Source organism: Urocampus carinirostris, chromosome 19, assembly GCF_059441175.1.
Source record: "Urocampus carinirostris isolate Australia breed hairy pipefish chromosome 19, RoL_Ucar_1.0, whole genome shotgun sequence".
NCBI lineage: Eukaryota > Metazoa > Chordata > Actinopteri > Syngnathiformes > Syngnathidae > Urocampus > Urocampus carinirostris.
The window spans coordinates 18,566,277-18,584,620 of NC_142367.1; the positions used below are offsets into that span (position 1 = coordinate 18,566,277).

Here is an 18,344-nt window from a genome sequence, read left to right on the forward strand (position 1 = left end):
GGCTCACAAGTGCAGCCTGCTGAATTATTAGATTACCATCATTGCTGCCTAGAAGATCCATGACCCATCACCTACCACTTGTACCACAACTCCTGCCTATAGTGTTGTATATACTGTTGCCTCGATACTTGACTCCTCGTGTACCGAACCCTACTCAAAGTAAAGACTACTGCACTAATAGGTATCGGTATTGTGCTTCTGCACCTGTGAGTGGGGCCCTGACAGACCCTCAGCTTGTATGCTAAATCTGATGTTTGATCAAAAAAGAAACTACAGTTTTAATAAAGTCAAAATGCCTGTAAAGTCTAAAATGTTTTTTTGGCCTCACGTTACGGCATTTTTGTTTGTTTGTGTGTATGATGAGTAACGTGTCTAAGATGCCTGTCTGTTATCCGTCAAGAGCAAGAAAAATCTGGGTCTGCTATTCGTTTTTGTCACAGGCAATATCCTATTCGCTGAATTACTTCCCACAATACCATTTGGTCTCTTTATTTAGTTCAGAATAGTGCCTGCTCTGTAAAGACTTTCCGCAACAGTAATATGTATTCTAAATTTTATGGTAATGCTAAAGAGAGAACCAAGAACTTTATAACATTTGAAACTTGCGATAATATGGGGTATCGGAGCTAATTAACAACGGGTTCTGTATGCCGATATATGGTATTTACACTTTGCGATCCCCACCTCAAAACAGATTAATGTTGTATATCGGTGGTCTCCTGTATAGTGGTCTAGATATGTTGTTGATCTTTCAAACCTGACCGTTAAGTTGACATTGACACCAGATAGAATCAAGCTCCGAAGCTAGGCCGATAAAAAACGGTCATAATTATCGATAAATGTGAATGTGCCTTGAAAACAAAATCAGCAAATGTTGGTGGGCTTGAAAGGCAGAACTTTCTCAGGTATGCAACACAATCCAAGGACATCGGTTGAATAGAATAGAATAGAATAGAATAGAATATACCTTTATTGTCATTGTTACAAATGGGCTAACATATTGTGACAACGAAATTGGGCATGACACTCCAGTTTTACACATTCAAGTGAGGTATGAGCAAGAAGATAAAGGAACAAGAGAAGATAATGTTATAAGACAAGGGGGATAAGGCTATAGTTATAATTTACATGGTATTTAAACAAAAAATGTCGGCATGTGGGATGTTACATACAGGGTTGTCGTGATAACGTCGGTATCGTAACGGTTGTGCAATATTGCATTTGGTGCAAAGTCATCATAGTGCAAAAATAGTCAGCATGAAACAGGAAACAGGAGATCATACCATGATGTTGTCATGTCATGATTACTGATGTGACTCACCTGTGCCCGCTCATTTGGCGCCGCGGGTTCTGTCACTATTTGAACCCAGTCCTGTCCGTCCCCTGTTGTCAGTCCGTCTGCGAACCTGAGTGTATACTAGGCAAGCATTATTTTAACCCTGATTCCCATCCGTCCCGTTTTTGCTCCCTTCTGTCTCCGGCTACGACCTGTTTCGCTCCTGACCACATCTGTTCTCCCGTCCGTCTTACGACCTCTTTTTGTCCCCGACTACGTCTACTCTCCCGTTCTGGCTTACGACTCGTTTCCGACCCCGACCATGCCTTGCTCTCCCAGTCCCGGCTACCGACCAGTTTTTCTGTCTCTGACACCGCCATTGCTCGCTGCGGAAGATCCACTTCCGTGTTTGGATCCTAGTCCGAATCCCAGAGCGACTTGCTTCCGCGTCCAGCGAACACCGGATCGTGGGCGCAGCCCTTCCTCTTTCTTTCAATAAAGCTTGCGGTAAACGTCACGCAATTGGGTCCTGTTTCCGTTGTGGTCCTGACAGATGTACCAGATTGCCGTAAAAGTAGTTGCCCTTAAACTTTGAGTCCACTATTCAGCTGCCATTCTAGGCACCTTTACCCTGAATCCATCTGCAACAAAATACCAAGTCAAAAGTCAATTTTCATCCCAGCAATTTTTAATGGAGGTTATAGAAGCTCGTGGAGTGAAAGAGCTTGCGTGTAACGTGAGCTCTTGTGTTGCAGATAATCCCGCTGATGCAGGATAAAGCTTCCTGCTAATTGTAAGAGAAGCCGAACCGACCGACGTAAAGCGCTCCGAATGTTGGACTCGACCCAAGGTCAGAGAGAGGAGATGGACTTATCGATCCCGGGTAACGCCGAGACCGTGATCCGATCCCGCTTTAGACCGGCGAGGCGTCTTGGATGCGGACTCGGGTCTTTATTGACCCTGCAGAGGTGGGTTGCATCCTGGATAGGTTAACACTTTGTAGACCCTGCCCCAATTGAAACCACTTGCTGTCACCACGCGGATGATGGTTTGTGGCCCCCGCTTTTAATAAATAGTAAAATGATGACTCACAACACGTGGTAAGCTTTCTCTCCTGGCTTTGATCTCTTTTGATCTCCGGCAAAACTAACATCAAATGCGACAGAAACAAAATGAAAATAAATCCAAACAGCTTGCCAACATCATTTTTGCCGTTCCATGTATTCCGTTACTCCCCAAGCCTGCACAAAATTTAGTCATTTTATTCATATATAGTTTCTTTTGTCTTTTATTAGCATATTTGGTATTGGAGTAATCCAAAAGTAATTGAAAGTAATCCAGTTAAAGTAACCCTACCCAACCCTGTATATATAATATGTTTTTATTTACTACCTTTCAGTACTTTCATTATCGGCCATAAAAATACTTTGTTCACGACAAATCGCTGTCTATTTCAGAGCTCGCCTCACGTGTTGTGTTAATGGGATTCGCCAGTTTGAAAGTGTTGTGTTACTTCAATGATGTCACAACCCTAAAGCATCAAGCCAAATGGGTCAACTTTGGGACTAAATCTCTCGAGTCACATACTTTTCAATAGTTTTTCAGTCATTTTCCATACTTCGTAGTACATTGTTCTAAATGTTACAATTTTTTGGGGGGAGAGGCATTTTCTGGGTGTTTTTTTGGGTCGCTTTGTTGTCATGATTGCTGATTCAGGGCACCTGTGACTACCCAATTGGCACCAACAGCCCTGAGCGCTGATTGGTTCAAACTCTCTTTGTAAACCCATGGCTTCCAAGAGGAAGCTGTCAGAGTTTTTCCTTGCCCTGGTGTAGGTTTCACATCAGGGGATGTTGTAATGGCGGTCTGTACAGTGATTTAAGGGCTATACAAATAAACATGACCTGACCCATACTCTGTTTCCCATTGCCCACAGGCAATGTTCCCTGTAATTTTCCACGGGTCTGAGCGTTCACACAAAGTCGGTGAGCAACGCTTGAAACAACAGTGAGTAACAGCAATCCCAAGTGTGGCAAGATAATTCATTATCAAACATCCCAAAACTTAACATCAAGTTACATTTTGCGGAGTTTCCGGCAATGCAAAATGATTTTTCTCTTTTGAATGAATTGACTCTGGTACGATTGCAAAAGTTGTACGGCCTACAAACGTCGTTTGTTCTTACAATTCTTTCACAAGATATCCATTTCTTTTTATTTCCCGATATATTTTGTCGCATAATATTAACATTTTTGGGGGCTTATTTAGTTGGTTGCAAGATACAGAACTGTACTTAATCACATTTTTTTGTGGAAGTACAATGTTGGCAACAAGATTGACTTGATATAGTTGGAAATTATTTGAATGCAACACAAACTTTTTCTTCTTTTCTGTGTTTTTTTCTACTTTTTTAAAAAATCCTTTAAAACAATCTCATTGTGTTTATTTTTTTCCGTGCTGTTACTTTTTTCTTTTTGTTCTCGATTTACTTTTTTCCTACGTTTCTTGCTTTTCTTTTTTTCTGGATTTTTTCTAAATTTTTCCTTCTTTTTTTCTCTTCCTTTTGTTTCCTTTTTTTCTCAATTTTTCACTACTTTTTCATTTTGGTATTTTTTTCTTTTTTGTTCGTTTCCCCCCTTCCTTTAAGTCATTTTGTGCATAATTTTACATCATATTTGGTCATGTTGGGATTGAAGAAGCAAAAACAACCTGAAGAGCCATTTAGGACTCGAAAGAGCCGGTTCCTTTTAGTGAGCCGAGCCGAAGAAGCCGGTTCTCGTCGAACTCTACTAACTTAACTCAACTTCTTTCTACTTCGACTCGACTTCAAAATACCGCATTTAGGACACAAGGTCAGGGGAACCCGTGTATTTTTACCTTCATGCGCTGTAACTTTGACTTAAGTCGCTTCTTAATTAGTAATTTTGAGCCCTGATTTTTGTGCGCTGGCTCGATTTTCTCGTGCGCTGAGAATGTGCGAGCAGCGCGCAATTGCGTACGCGTGCAGCTTAGAGGGAACACTGCCCGCAGGTAAATTGAGTTTGAGACCCCTTTCCTAAACACTATCCATCAAGTTTTGCGTCTTTCTTGTCCTAGCAACCTGACGACACAAAACCACAATTCAATCCCCTTTCTCTCGGTGAGTCGTATGTTTTGATGAAGTGACGTGAGCGCATCATGAACTCCGATCGTATGGTGACCCGGGGTTAGAGGTTAATTCACAGCGCCGACAGCCATGTCAAGCGGCTTGGAGCTCCGTGAGCTCCATCTGGCCCTTAGGGACACCGGACTGTCTACTGTCAGACTTACGTCTCTTGCTAGCCGCACTGTCCCCTTAACACTTAAAGGTATTCCCAAATTCTTAAACATTCGAAATATGAGGATATAGTACCGTAAATTCCGGACTATAAGCCGCTACTTTTTCCCCAAACGTTCAACCCTGCGGCTTATTCAGTGATGCGGCCAATTTATGTCATTTTTCTAACGGCCGCCAGCGGAGCTCGAGTACAAAAGGTAAGATTTAGACCGGTGGAATATATGCACCGAGGAAGACTGCAACTTCTTGGCTTGTGCATAAATTAAATTAGCGTTAACATACCCTCATCATGCAAAATGCAAAAAGAAGGGCACATGACGCAGCTTTCAAGCTAAAGGCAATCGAGCAGTCCAATAAAGAAGGAGCGAGCATGTTGCTAGCGTGTTTTGGAATAAGGGAGCGTAGGACGTCTATATGACAAAGTTTCTTTCCGACACTGAGGAAGACGACTTTGATGGCTTCAGTTCTAAGGAGGAAGATGAGGACCGTTTACCGTGATTTTTACAAGTACGGTATGTTTATTTTAACAGACCCGTTTACTGTGTATTGCTAGCGTGTTGCTACCATTAACTGCCCTGTCACAGGCACCGTTTGGGATGAAATTTATATTATTATTATTAAAGCTTTGAAAACTCTCTCGGTGTACCGTCTTTCTTTGTAAATATGTGTAACCATGTATAATATGTATTTGCAACTGTATATTTTTGTAATGTATTTATTTCAGACACTTATTCTGATATGTTTTGTACGGGCAAATCAAAAAGAAGGGGCAAAAAAAACGGGGGCTGACGGGAAGTGGAGTAAAGGTGAGACATGTTTGTGGACGCGGCGGACAATAGTGGATATATATTTTTCCCACCCTTACCTTTGGAAATATACACTTTTTTCCTTGGATTACTTTCAACAGGACCCGGACTCTGTAGGTCTGCATCAAACCTTAAGTACCGGTATCATTTTCCGTTCATTTTGCCGGCTGTGATTTTTGGACTGTGTACTTTAATGAAGCACATTCAGTTTCAATCGCTGGACTTAAAGTCTGGTTTGGGTCCATTTTTGTTTTTTAATGTGGGCGCATGCGGCTTATATACAGGTGCGGCTTGTGTAAGTACAAAATCGGTTTTCCTCTTAAAATGTGGTGGGTGCGGCTTATAATCAGGTGCGCTCTATAGTCCGGAATTTACGGTACATGTTTTTTTTTTTTTTTCATAAAATCTATAAATATTAAATCTGTATATTCCAATTATTCTCTGACACAATGCATAGTGAAGTCAGCCTGTCCTGTCTTTGACATCCTGAGATGTGACGCCAGCACACTGGCAAGTCGTTCCCATTACTCAAGACAGACATAATCATTCGTAATATAATGTGTCATGATTGCTAACTCTGGTCACCTGGAGCAATCATGTGGGCGCCTGCTGATTGGCTGACGCTTCGTTCTTTAGCGCGCTGCGCCCAGACTTCTTCGTCAGAGTATTACGATTGTAACTCTGTGTGACTCTCCTGATGGCCCGTTTCGTCTAGAACTCTGTTTACCTGTTTCTGCCTGCCTCCGACTTGACCTGCTTCCGTCCCACGCTACGATCTTTTCTCCAGCCCCGGTAAACTTGACCTGCTTGACTTCTGCCCTCCGATTGGCCACCCGATCCGAAGCCTTCTTTCCGGCTCCGCTGTTGACGGCTGACAGCCATCTCGTCTCCCGCAAGCCCTGATCGCTTCCCTAAATAAATAACTGAAACGTATGCTCTGGGGTTTTCTGGTCTGTTCTGGTCTCCTGACCTAATGGATCAAAGCGAGTGAGCCGTTTGAGAGCCGGCTCTTTAATGAGTTGAGCCGAAAAAGCCGGTTCTCTAAAAAGAGACGGACTTTCACTAGACAACTCGAACTGGAGATCGGCGTGCAGACGAAAACTCGAACCGCGAGACCAAAACAACAATGGCGGATCTGCCTGACGAAAAGTTTGGAGTGCGGTAAATCTTTGTTAAAAAAATGATAATGACAATTTGGTGTCAAAAAAGTTGCGTCCCGGGGACGCATGTTGATTTGACACAATGCGTCCCCAGCAAAAATAAGTTTTGTGCTAAAGTGAATCGGAAAAAACACTAAAAACTGAAGAATGCAGTCCAATAGGCAATGAAGGATAAGTCCGGGTTTATGGGATATTTGCGGTGCAACATCGATATTTTACAACAGTAATTATATTCATTCCGTCGAATTTTAGTATGGTCGTTCCCGACGCCGTGTTCCCGATTTACAAGCAAACTGCGCTTCATAATGAAACATTTTCAAAATGATCTATATGGAAAAGGGACAGGAACTGGTAATTAGATCGAACTCGATCCCAGAAGAATGATTTTAAACACAACCAATCTGTGGTCAGGAAACAGTCACCCTCTCATTAGCCTTGTCACTCAACTCAAACGCTCGAATTCCTATAGCAGTATATCTAATTTTCTGGCACTATAATGTTTTTTTTTTCTCTAGATATGTCTCTCAGGGACATTCTTTCGTCATTATCGGCCATAAAAAAACTTTGTTCACGACAAATCGCTGTCTATTTCAGAGCTCTCCTCACGTGTTGTGTTAATGGGATTCACCACTTTGAAAGTGTTGTGTTACTTCAATGATGTCACAACCCTAAAGCATCAAGCCAAATGGGTCAACTTTGGGACTAAATTTCTCAGGTCACCTGGTGTGTGGAATATTTTGCAACATATTTGTATACTTGTGGGAACGAACACTATACGTTCTGTGCCTAATTGAGGGGAAACAAATTATGTTCGGGAATACCTTTAACCATCAAAACTGCTTGGAGTAGACCTTAACTTTCAAACTTTACTCTAAAACCATATGTTAATCCAAAAATGGAGTCATCAATGTGGTAGCCCCCTAAGAGCGTTTTCAACCATACTAATAATAATAACATGATAATTACAACCTGGTAACAACAAAATAATGACAACATAGTAATAACATGATACGTCATTTTAGAAATGCATAACGAACTGGTAGCACCACACCAGGGGTGTCAAACTTATTTGAACTCGGGGGCCACTCGATAGAAGAAACATTCTCTCGGGGGCCAGACTTGTAGATTAGGGAGAAAGAAAAAAAAGAAGAAATAAGGGAAAGAGAAGGAGAGAAAAGTAGAGAGCGAAAGGAGAAAGAGAGAGAGAGAGAGAGAGAATTGACAGAGAAATATAAATAATATGGAGAGAAAGGGAGAGACAGTAAGGAAGCAGAAGAAAGTATGGGAAAGAAAGAGAGAGAGAGAGAGAAGAGGAGAAGGAGATTAAGAGAAATAATGAAAAAAGGAAGGAAGAGAGAGAGAGAGAGTGAAAACATATATATATTTATAGAGAGAGAGAGAAAGAAGTGAAAGAAAGTAGGAAGAAAAAAAGAGGGATAAAGGGAGCAACACAACTGAAAAGAAAGAAATAAGAGAGAGAAATAGAAAGTGAGTGGGAAAGACAGAAATAAGTGAATAACAAAACCAAGAAACCTAGAAAGAGAAAGAGAGCCCGGAGCAGTAGAAAAAATGTAGAGAGAGATAGGGAGAGTGAGATGAATAAGGGAGAAAGAACGGCAAGAGAGGGGTAGAGACAGGGAGGAAATGAAAGAAATTAGAGGGTGGAGGGATAGAGAGAGAGAGAGAGAGAGAAAGAGAGAGACAGAGAGAGAGAGAGAGAGAGAGGGAGAGAATTGACAGAAAAATAAAAAATATATATGGAGAGAAAAAAAGAGACAGTAAGGAAGCAGACAAAAGTATGGGAAAAAAGGAGAAAAAGAGAGAAAAAAAGAAAGAAAGAGAGGGAGAGTCCGAGAGAGAGAGAGAGAGAGAGAAAAGGGGAGATTGAGATTAAGGGAAAGAATGGAAAGGAAGGAAGAGAGTGAGAGAGAGCGAAAACATATATATGTAGAGAGAAGAAGTGAAAGAAAGCTTGAAGAAAAAAAATAGAGAAAAAGGGGGAAACACACATAGAAGGGGAGAGAGAGAAGAGGAGAGAAGAGAGAAGCGGAAAGCAAGGAAGAGAGCCAGAGACCTGATTGGCTGTTGGAGTCCTTTTTAAACTCCCGTCTTCCGAAAATAACTCGTCAGACCGTCTGCAATCCTATGATCTTAGCTAGGCAAGCTTTTGTACTCTCCGACATTATCCTGCCCTGTTTCCTGCCTGATACCTGTTGCCGACCTCTTTTCAGGACCTGTTTCTGGTTTGCTCCTCTGCCCCGGCCATCGACCTGTTTTTCTCTCTGCTAACAACTACCCTCGCTTTACACGGAAGTACCACTTCCGCGTTCCTGCTATCTGCCCCGTGACCGACGATCATCGGATCGTGGATGCAAGCACTGTTCGTGGGGTCAGTGCGGCCTAGACAAGAATGATGTTTACAGAAAACAGCGAGAACGGAGACAAGGATTGACGCCGGAGGAGCCTGTGACGCGGGAAAGGAGACATTGTTTGGAGAAGTTGTTCTGATAAGCTTTGTGGGTGTGAGTTTTTTAGACGTGGCGGCGCCTTTCGGCGAGGAGGTGGTGAAGCTGGCACCTGACCCGCCCCATGGGAGGGGCCTTTGTGACGCACCGGTCAGACGAGGTGGCAACTAGGTGGTGGCCACGTGAGAAGTCAGCAAGCCCCATGGGGGAGGAGCCAATACCCCAGCTTGTGAAAAAACGTGGACGGAAGACGGAAGAAGAGATGGGAGATCAGATCGAGAATGACAGGGAGGCTCGAAGAAGACTAATTAGACTAATGTCACGGAACCGGACTGGGGAGGCAGGAAGGGTGAACTCAATTGCGTAACAATCAGTTACTTTTATTTAGAAAATAAAAGTTGTCCAACACGCAGGGACAAAAAACAAAACACAAACAGGCTTACAGGCAAACAGGAACTCAGACTAGGTAATACTTACAAAACGGGCTTAAAGGTACTAACTCAGACAAAGGGGCATGACAGGTCTTCCTTGAGTCAAACAAAATAGAACAGAGCAGAGCAATACGGAGCAATGCAATGAACCAGCAACCGGCAGTCCCCAAACCAGCCCTTCCCAAACGTAATTAGGACAATCTGTGTCAGCCGGTGTCAAGGGGCGGGACCAGCTGGTTGTCATGGCGACTATACAGGACATGACAACTAATTCGACAATAATTCGGCTAAATTCGATGGAATTCACTGAGTTAAATACTTTAAGAAAATAAATCTGCTCCGTGTGAAAATGCCGGCAATCTGTTCAGAAAAGAAATGAAATGAAATGAAATGATCTGCTTTTTTATAGCGCTTTTCAAGTCAATGACTTCCCAAAGCGCTTTACATTGTGCTTCACATTTCCCAATAGCGGCCGTGATCTGTGCAGCCATGTAAGGCGCTAACCTGCTTATTGGGGGTATTGGGGGTTCAGTGTCTTACCCAAGGACACTTCGACATGTAACACGGACAAGCCAGGATTCGAACTGGGATCCCTTAATCCTAAAACGATCGCTCAACATCCTGAGCTACCGCTGCCCCAAATGAAATGATCTGCATTTATATAGCGCTTTTCAGGTCAATGACTTCCCAAAGCGCTTTACAATGTGCTCCACATTCCCCAATAGCGGCCTTGTATTGCAGCTTATTGGGGGTATTAGGAGTTCAGTGTCTTACCCAAGGACACTTCGACATGTAACACGGACGAGCCGGGATTCGAACTGGGATCCCTGGATCCCAAGACGAGCGCTCTACCTCCTGAGCTACTGCCGCCCCTAAAGGAGCATGCATTGTTAGGAGAATGAAGTTTGTGTCTGGTTAATGGAGTCAGATTACTAATTCGAACAATTTGGTAAAAGATACGTTTGTAATGTAGTTTCTTCCCTAACAATATCTGAAGTGGAAAGTGTGTATATACAGTATATGCGTGCGTGTGACATTATTGAGGCAAGCCAATATTGAGCCTTAGCAAAATTCAGTAAGCTGGTTAGCATTTGATAACACAGTCCACATTTGGCTCCACTCTTAATCTCTGAGATTGGGATCATATTTAGCGGGTTTAACGCGCAACCGTTGCACAAAACTGGTTCTTACTCTAGAATTCCAAAATCGGTTTCTTGATTTTACCCACGACCGCTTTCACTTTCTGAGTAGAAGTTTGGCATGGCAACATCTGGCGGAGGCTCCACAGATGATTAGCGAGCGACTCATCCTAAGGTCTCGCGCTCCATGCTAACGCGCACGCATGCCAGATGGCGCGTTCGCTAGTTCGGATTGTCGGACGAAACTGGGCAGAAGCGTTGCACGATCAGTTTTTTTTTCTTATCCTCGCAACAACATCAGGAAAGTGAGAGAAACTCAGAAGGTGTCGGGAAACAGATCGGGAAGCAGGAAGTCGGAACTCATATGCGTAGACGATCTGTCACTTTAATTAGGAAATAAAAGTTGTCCAACACACGAACGGACCAAAAAGAAATCAAAACAGGTGTAATGGCAATCAAAATTACAAACTAGGCATTACTCAGATCAAACAGGCATAAACAGGTCTTCAACAAGGTAAAGCAATGGTCTGGCAACGAGCAGTACTCCAAAAGCAATCAGTCCAATGCGTCTCAGCCGGTGTCAAGGGGCGGGGCCAGCTGGGCGCCATGACAACCGTGCAGGACATGACATAAGGAACTGCATAATTAGGAAGACAGTAGAGGATTTGTTTACGTGCCAATTTTGTGATGCCCATACTAGAAAGCATCACTTTTGCAATTTTTGTCACGAACTAGGACAGGAAACAACAATGAGAACCCAATCGCGTAACGTTACTCACAATCAGGGTTGGGTAGGGTTACTTTAACTGGATTACTTACAACTACTTTTGGATTACTCCAATACCAAATATGCTAATAAAAGACAAAAGAAACTAAATATGAATAGAATTATGACTCGCAACACGTGGTAAGCTTTCTCTCCTGGCTTTGATCTCTTTGATCTCCGGCAAAACGAACATAAAATGCGACAGAAACAAAATGAAAATAAATCCAAACAGCTTGCCAAAATCATTTTTGCCGTTCCATGTGTTCCGTTACTCCCCAAGCCTGCATAAAATGTAGTCATTTTATTCATATTTTGTTTCTTTTGTCTTTTCTTAGCATATTTGGTATTGGAGTAATCCAAAAGTAATTGAAAGTAATCAAGTTAAAGTAACCCTACCCAACCCTGCTCACAATCTATTGGGGAGAAGAGGAATGCGCGCACACTTGATCCAGGGATCGATGGTCGCGGAAGTGGACTAAAGAGTGGTCAAAATCAAAAAGATCGGGCTGAAAATAAAACAGGATCAACCACGGGCAAATTCACAGGACTTGGCATATCACACAGAGTCTAGCAGAAGTTTCTCAGACGCTCTGACACCAGGCGACTCACAAGACCGCGTTTAAATAGTCCGACAGGAATCTGTCAACGCGTTTCAGCTGGTGTCAATGGGCGGGGCCAATTGGGCGCCGTGGCAACCGTGACAGAACCTAGCCCCACACGGCAGGGACCAATTGGGCGCCATGGCAACCATGACAATTTTAATAATATAAAGAGAATTATATAAATTCTTAATATACGAGATCAATTCGTTCCCGTGTAATTTGCTGCCTCAGGACCAGGACAAATCCTGGTGTTCACCAGAAGATCCTGAAGTGTCACGGACCAGGAACGGAGACGGGACCCAATTGCGTTTTACTCAGCTTTATTTAGAATGAGGAAAGAACCTGCATCCACGATACGATGATCGTCGGTCACGGGTAACACATAGCTGGAACGCGGAAGTGGCATTTCCGTGTCGAGCGAAGGTAGTCGTTGTCAGCGAGAAAAAACAGGTCGATGGCCGGGGGCGGAGGAGCAAAAACATAAACGGGTCCAGAAAAGAGGTCGGCAACGGGAATCAGACGGAGAACAGGGCAGGATAGAGTCAGGAGTCACAAAGGTTTGCCTATCGTATAGCGTAGGTTCACAAACGTTCCGACAAATGTTGACAGGAAAGCGGGGGTTTAAAAAAGAGGAAGCAGCCAATCAGCGTCCACAGCAGAGCAGACTCAGGTGCCCCGCATCAGTAATCATGACATGTAGGAGAACATCCCACCATCAGTTTGTGCCCTCAAACTCAACCACTCTTGGCTCGTGCAGCAGGACCACAATCCGAAACACTCCAGCAAGACCACTTCTGAATGTCTTAAAAAAATACAAAATGAAGGTCCTGGAGTGGCCAAGTAAGTGTCCGGATTTAAATCTAACTGAGAAGCTATGGTGTGACCATGAACGAGCAGTTCATGCTAGAAAACCCTCTAATATGGCAGATTTGAAGGATATGTGCAAAGAAGAATGGGCCAAAATTGCTCCGCAGTGTTGGGAAATATTCACTACCAATTATCGTAAATGTTTGATTTCTGTTATCCCTTCCGAAAGTGGCCCAGCTCGCTATTAAGTTCAGGGGCCAATTACTTCTTCACAAAGGGCCACATAGGTTTAGATTTTTTTGTGCCCGGATAAATTGAAATTACATTTCAAAACTGTATTTGTATTCCCAAGGGTTGTCTCTGTTTTATGTTAAAATTGGTTTGATCAAAGCGGCGCCGCCACCAAGTTATCTCTCACTTTTTGTGATTTATTGTTTTATTGTCTGCTCCTATTGTCTTGCCGACCTCGGTGTTTTTCTTCCCGTTTGACAACTACGCTTTGGATGACTTTCTATCCTATCGTTATGGGTTTTAGCGCACATAAATGCGTTTATTCGAGGAATCAACTCCCTGCCCTGAAGAATTCTCGTGCCGGCGTGATGAGGGGGGCTATGGTGGAAGAAGAGCCGGAGCTAGCTAAGCGGCTAGCGGCGTTATAAGTCTTCAGTACCATCTGTAATCATGGTAAATGTGAACTCACTACCAAATAAGACCAACGAGTGCTGGTGGAAAACATCGCAGCGTACAGGGAGCGCAGTTGCTGTGTTTTGCGGGAACGTGGATCACGTTTAGCACCCCGGACGCTAACGTGTAGCCACCCGGAGCTACCCGGAGCTATCCGGCTTCAGCGCCGCTATACAGAGACACGAAAGCCTACGAGAATCGGAGAGGAGACGGACTCGCTAACACGAGGTGGTGTATCCCTGGACACAAAGAAAAAGATTTTCATCCGCCGCAGGGATGTCGAACTTTTGGACTGGCGTGTGACGTCATCCACTCCGCTACAAGCACCCCTGGGGCATCATGTTAATCTGTTAATAAACAACAGGGTAGACTGCTGGAAGTGTGAATTTCCCTACGGGGATGAATAAAGTATCTATCTATCTATCTAACTATCTATGATCTGAAACCTTTGTGAGTCATAAATATTCAAAAAAAAATTACTTTTTCATAATACTGTAACTAAAAAAAACATTGATCTGTTCCTGGGCTCCAAAAAGCATCCGAGTTAACATTGAATAGCTATCAAGTCGATCTTCTTAATAGTTGAAACACATTCAAATAGTAATCGAACACAAAATTACAGTAATAAGATAAACAAAATGACTTGGGGCCTATTCCATTACTTCCACTCTCATCTACCCACTTTGTCTTGTTTACCTTCCTCTTTTCCCTTGCCCTTCTTGGTGGGGACAAGGGAATGGATCAATTGGGAACAGGGTTGGGTAGGGTTACTTTAACTGGATTACTTTCAATTACTTTTGGATTACTCCAATACCAAATATGCTAATAAACTAAATATGAATAAAATGACTAAATTTTGTGCAGGCTTGGGGAGTAACAGAATACATGGAACGGCAAAAATGATGTTGGCAAGCCGTTTGGATTTATTTTCATTTTGTTTCTGTCGCATTTTCTGTTCGTTTTGCCGGAGATCAAAGAGATCAAAGCCAGGAGAGAAACCTTACCACGTGTTGTGAGTCATCATTTTATTCCTATTTAGTTTATTTTGTCTTTTATTATCTTATTTGGTATTGGAGTAATCCAAAAGTAATTGAAAGTAATCCAGTTAAAGTAACCCTACCCAATCCTGGTGAGCGTGTGTGTGAATGGGTAAGTGTGAAGCACATTGTAAAGCGCTTTGGAAGGTCTTCAATGACTTGAAAATTAGTGAAGACTTGTTTTATCGAGTTTCCAACTTTGTAGTGAGAAGATTTGGCTGGGAAGAACTTACCTGTACCACTCCAAGCCTCTTGCGTAATGGCGGTCGAAGAAGTGGGGCTCGGAACCGAGAGCGCGGATGTCAGGATGGAGGCGAAGAAACTCCAACAAGGCTCTGGTACCCCCTTTCTTCACCCCGATGATCAGAGCTCTCGGCAACCTCCGAGTGGCCGTCCACTCCTTGCCAGAACTGTTACCCACTTGGGTGGCGTGGGTGGCGTCCACGCCCGCGTCCCTGAGATCGCTTTGCGCGTCAAAGTGCGCGCCTGGCGTGTCGGCTGCGGCTTGTGTGTTCGGCGCCAGCGGCGTTCCCGAGCGGCAAGTTCCGGCCAGCAGGTAGAGAAGCGAAAGGCAGACGATGCTCAGTGAGGACGCGACGGTGAGTTGATGGAAGAGCCGACGCGGCTCTGCGGTGGGAAGGAAAGCCGCCATCCCTCGGTGCAGGTCCGGATCGCCATCCTCTCTATCGCGCGTAAGGCTCGCTTCCCGTTGAGCAGGGAAGCGGTCTTCCCGGGGGTTTGCTTTCGCGAGTCGTCATCTTCGTCCACTTTGGCCAACTTGAGGAACTTTGGGGTCGTCGAGGTTCGAGGATTGTGGAGATGAAGGTGGCAGTCGAACCCCCTGTCGTGCGACCGAGACCTTAATCCTGAATGACAACCACGTGGCCAGATGGATTGTTTCGAGGTCTTTATCCCGACGTGGAATTATACGCACCAACTCGCCAGCCTGGGTCACCTCAAGGGATCGCTCTCTCTCTCTCTCTCTCTCTCTCTCTCTCTCTCTCTCTTTCTCTCTCTCTCTCTCTCTCTCTCTCTCTCTCTCTCTTTCTCTCTCACTCTCCCTCTCTCTCTACATTTTTTCCACTGCTCCTGGCTGTCTTTCTCTATGTTTCTATGTTTCTATGTTTCTTGGTTTTGTTATTCACTTATTTCTATCTTTCCCACTCATTTTCTATTTCTCTCTCTCTTATTTCTTTCTTTTCAGCTGTGTTTCTCCCCGTTTCTCTATTTTTTTCTTCAAGCTTTCTTTCACTTCTTCTCTCTACATCTATATGTTTTCGCTCTCTCTCACTCTCTTCCTTCCTTTCCATTCTTTCTCTCAATCTCAATATCCCACTTTCTCTCTCTCTGTCGCACTCTCCCTCTCTTTCTTTCTTTTTTCTCTCTCTTTCTCTTTCTTTCCCATACTTTCTTCTGCTTCCTTACCGTCTCTTGATTCTCTCCATATATTTTTTTTATTTTTCTGTCAATTCTCTCTCTCTTTCTCTCTCTCTCGCTCTCTCTCGCTCTCTCTCTCTCTCTCTCTCTCTCTCTCTCTCTATCTCTCCACCCTCTAATTTCTTTCATTTCCTCCCTGTCTCTACCCCTCTCTCGCCGTTCTTTCTCCCCTTTTCATCTCACTCTCCCTATCTCTCTCTACATTTTTTGTACTGCTCCTGGCTCTCTTTCTCTATGTTTCTTGGTTTTGTTATTCACTTATTTCTGTCTTTCCCACTCACTTTCTATTTCTCTCTCTTATTTCTTTCTTTTCGTTTCTCCCTTTGTCTCTTTTTTTCTTCCTACTTTCTTTCACTTCTTCCTCTCTCTACATATATATATATATTTTCGCTCTCTCGCTCTCTTCCTTCCTTTCCATTCTTTCTCTCAATTTCAATCTCCCCCCCCTTCTCTCTCTTTCCCTCTCTCTCCCTCTCTCTCTTCCTCCCTTTTTTCTCTATCTTACGCTCATTCTTTCCCATACTTTCTTCTGCTTCCTTACTGTATCTCCCTTTCTCTCCATATATGTTTTATTTTTTTCTGTCAATTCTCTCTCTCTCTTTCTCTTTATCTATCTCTCTCACTTTTATCTGTGCCCCTGTAATTACCCTTTTTTTCTCTCATTCTCTCTCTCGCTCCCTCTCTTTCTCTTTCTTTTCTATTCCTCCCTGACTCTTATTGTCTCTTTATTCTTACGTTCCTCTCGTCTCTTTTTTTACTCTTCTCTGCTTTCTTTCTCCCCTCTCTCACTATCTTCTTTCTTCCTCTTCCTCACTGTCTCTCATTGTCTCTATGGATTTTTCACTCTCCCTCTTCATCCCTCTCTACCTTGTTTCTCCTCTCTGCCTCTCCCTCTCTCCATTCTCCTCCCCTTTCTTACTTCACTTTCCCCATCTCTTTCCTTTCTCTTCTTGCTTTCTTTTTCTCTCCTCCCACTCTATCTCTGTCCCTCTGTATGTTCCCTCTCTCTTTTTTTTCTTTGTCTCTCCCTGTGTTTTTCTCTCTTTTCTTTCTCTTTCTATCTGTCTTTTGGAGGTCTTTCTCTACTTTTCTCTTTTTATTATTTCCCTCCCTTTTCTCACTCTGTGTACCATTTCTTTTGCTTTTGTTTCCTTTTGATGTCTATTTCTTTTCCACTCTCTCTTCCCCCTTTCACTCTCTTTATATTTCTCTTAATGTTGCTAAATGTAATCATTTATAAATCTCCGTACACTTCTTACTAAGTTAGCTCATAGGCCATTTTCAGTTTTCACCCATACCCAGTGCCAATCAGTATTTTTCTTACATCGAATTCCCCAAAATACAATTATAAGAATGTCTCATCTCATTAGCCGTACCGCTTATCCTCAGTAGGGTCGCGGGGGGCTGGAGCCCATCCCAGCAATCATCGGGCAGTGGGCAGGGGACACCCTGAACTGGTTGCCAGCCAATCGCAGGGCACACAGGGACAGACAACTCATTCGCTCATTCACACCTAGGGACAATTTGGACCGGCCAATTCACCCGAAATGCATGTCTTTGGAACGTGGGAGGAAACCGGAGTGCCCGGAGGAAACCCACGCAAGCACGGGGAGAACATACAAACTCCGCACAGAAAGTCTGGAGCTGGATTTGAACCCACGACAGGTTCCCATGACATGAACTGTGCCGCACAAATAATAACCATCACATATTTGTGTTTTGACGTCTGTTTAATGCATGGATCTTTTGCAGTAACACACAATAAGATGTATAATTTGTCATAGGGGGCAGCACGGCGCGGTGGTTAGCGCGTGTGCGGCACGGTTCTGAGGTCATGGGTTCAAATCCAGCTACCAACCTTCCTGTGCGGAGTTTGCATGTTCTCCCCGTGCTTGCGTGGGTTTCCTCCGGGCACTCCGGTTTCCTCCCATATTCCAAAAACATGCATGTCAGGTTAACTGGCCGGTCAAAAATGTGACTAGGTGTGAATGAGCGAGCGAATTGTCTGTCCCTGTGTGGCCTGCGACTGGCTGGCAACCAGTTCGGGGTGTCCCCTGCCCACTGCCAAGAGATGGCTGGGATGGGACCCTACTGAGGATAAGCGGTACAGATGATGGATGGATGGATGGAATTTGTCATAGGATCGTAATTAAACGCATTTCAAAAGACTTAACAGATGTGTAAACAGATGTGTGCACTGTCTATCTCTCGAACTGTCTGCTGTCTAGATGTGTGTCTTAGTGTAGTGTGTCCTCACATAGTGAGAGAAACGTAATTTCAATTCTCTGTTTTTGCTGCAGAAATGACAATAAAGCTGACTTTGAAATAGGTTCTCAGTAAACTGCCAAAACTTTCCCTAAAAGTGTGTATATGTGCCGCACGATGACTTTTTACTCCGGTCAACTCGGACTCGCAATT

At 43.7% G+C, this 18,344-nt stretch overlaps 1 protein-coding gene across 1 annotated transcript in view; it reads right to left on the reverse strand.

Moving 5' to 3' along the window:
• The window catches only part of hs3st3l (heparan sulfate (glucosamine) 3-O-sulfotransferase 3-like), a 32,415-nt gene extending 17,048 nt beyond the window's left edge, over window positions 1-15,367 (reverse strand). Inside the window, exon 1 of the mRNA XM_088323604.1 lies at window positions 14,723-15,367. Coding sequence (XP_088179730.1) covers window positions 14,723-15,141 — 419 coding nt within the window. The 5' untranslated portion in view covers window positions 15,142-15,367. The remainder of the gene's footprint in view (window positions 1-14,722) is intronic.
• Between the last annotated feature and the right edge of the window lie 2,977 nt (window positions 15,368-18,344).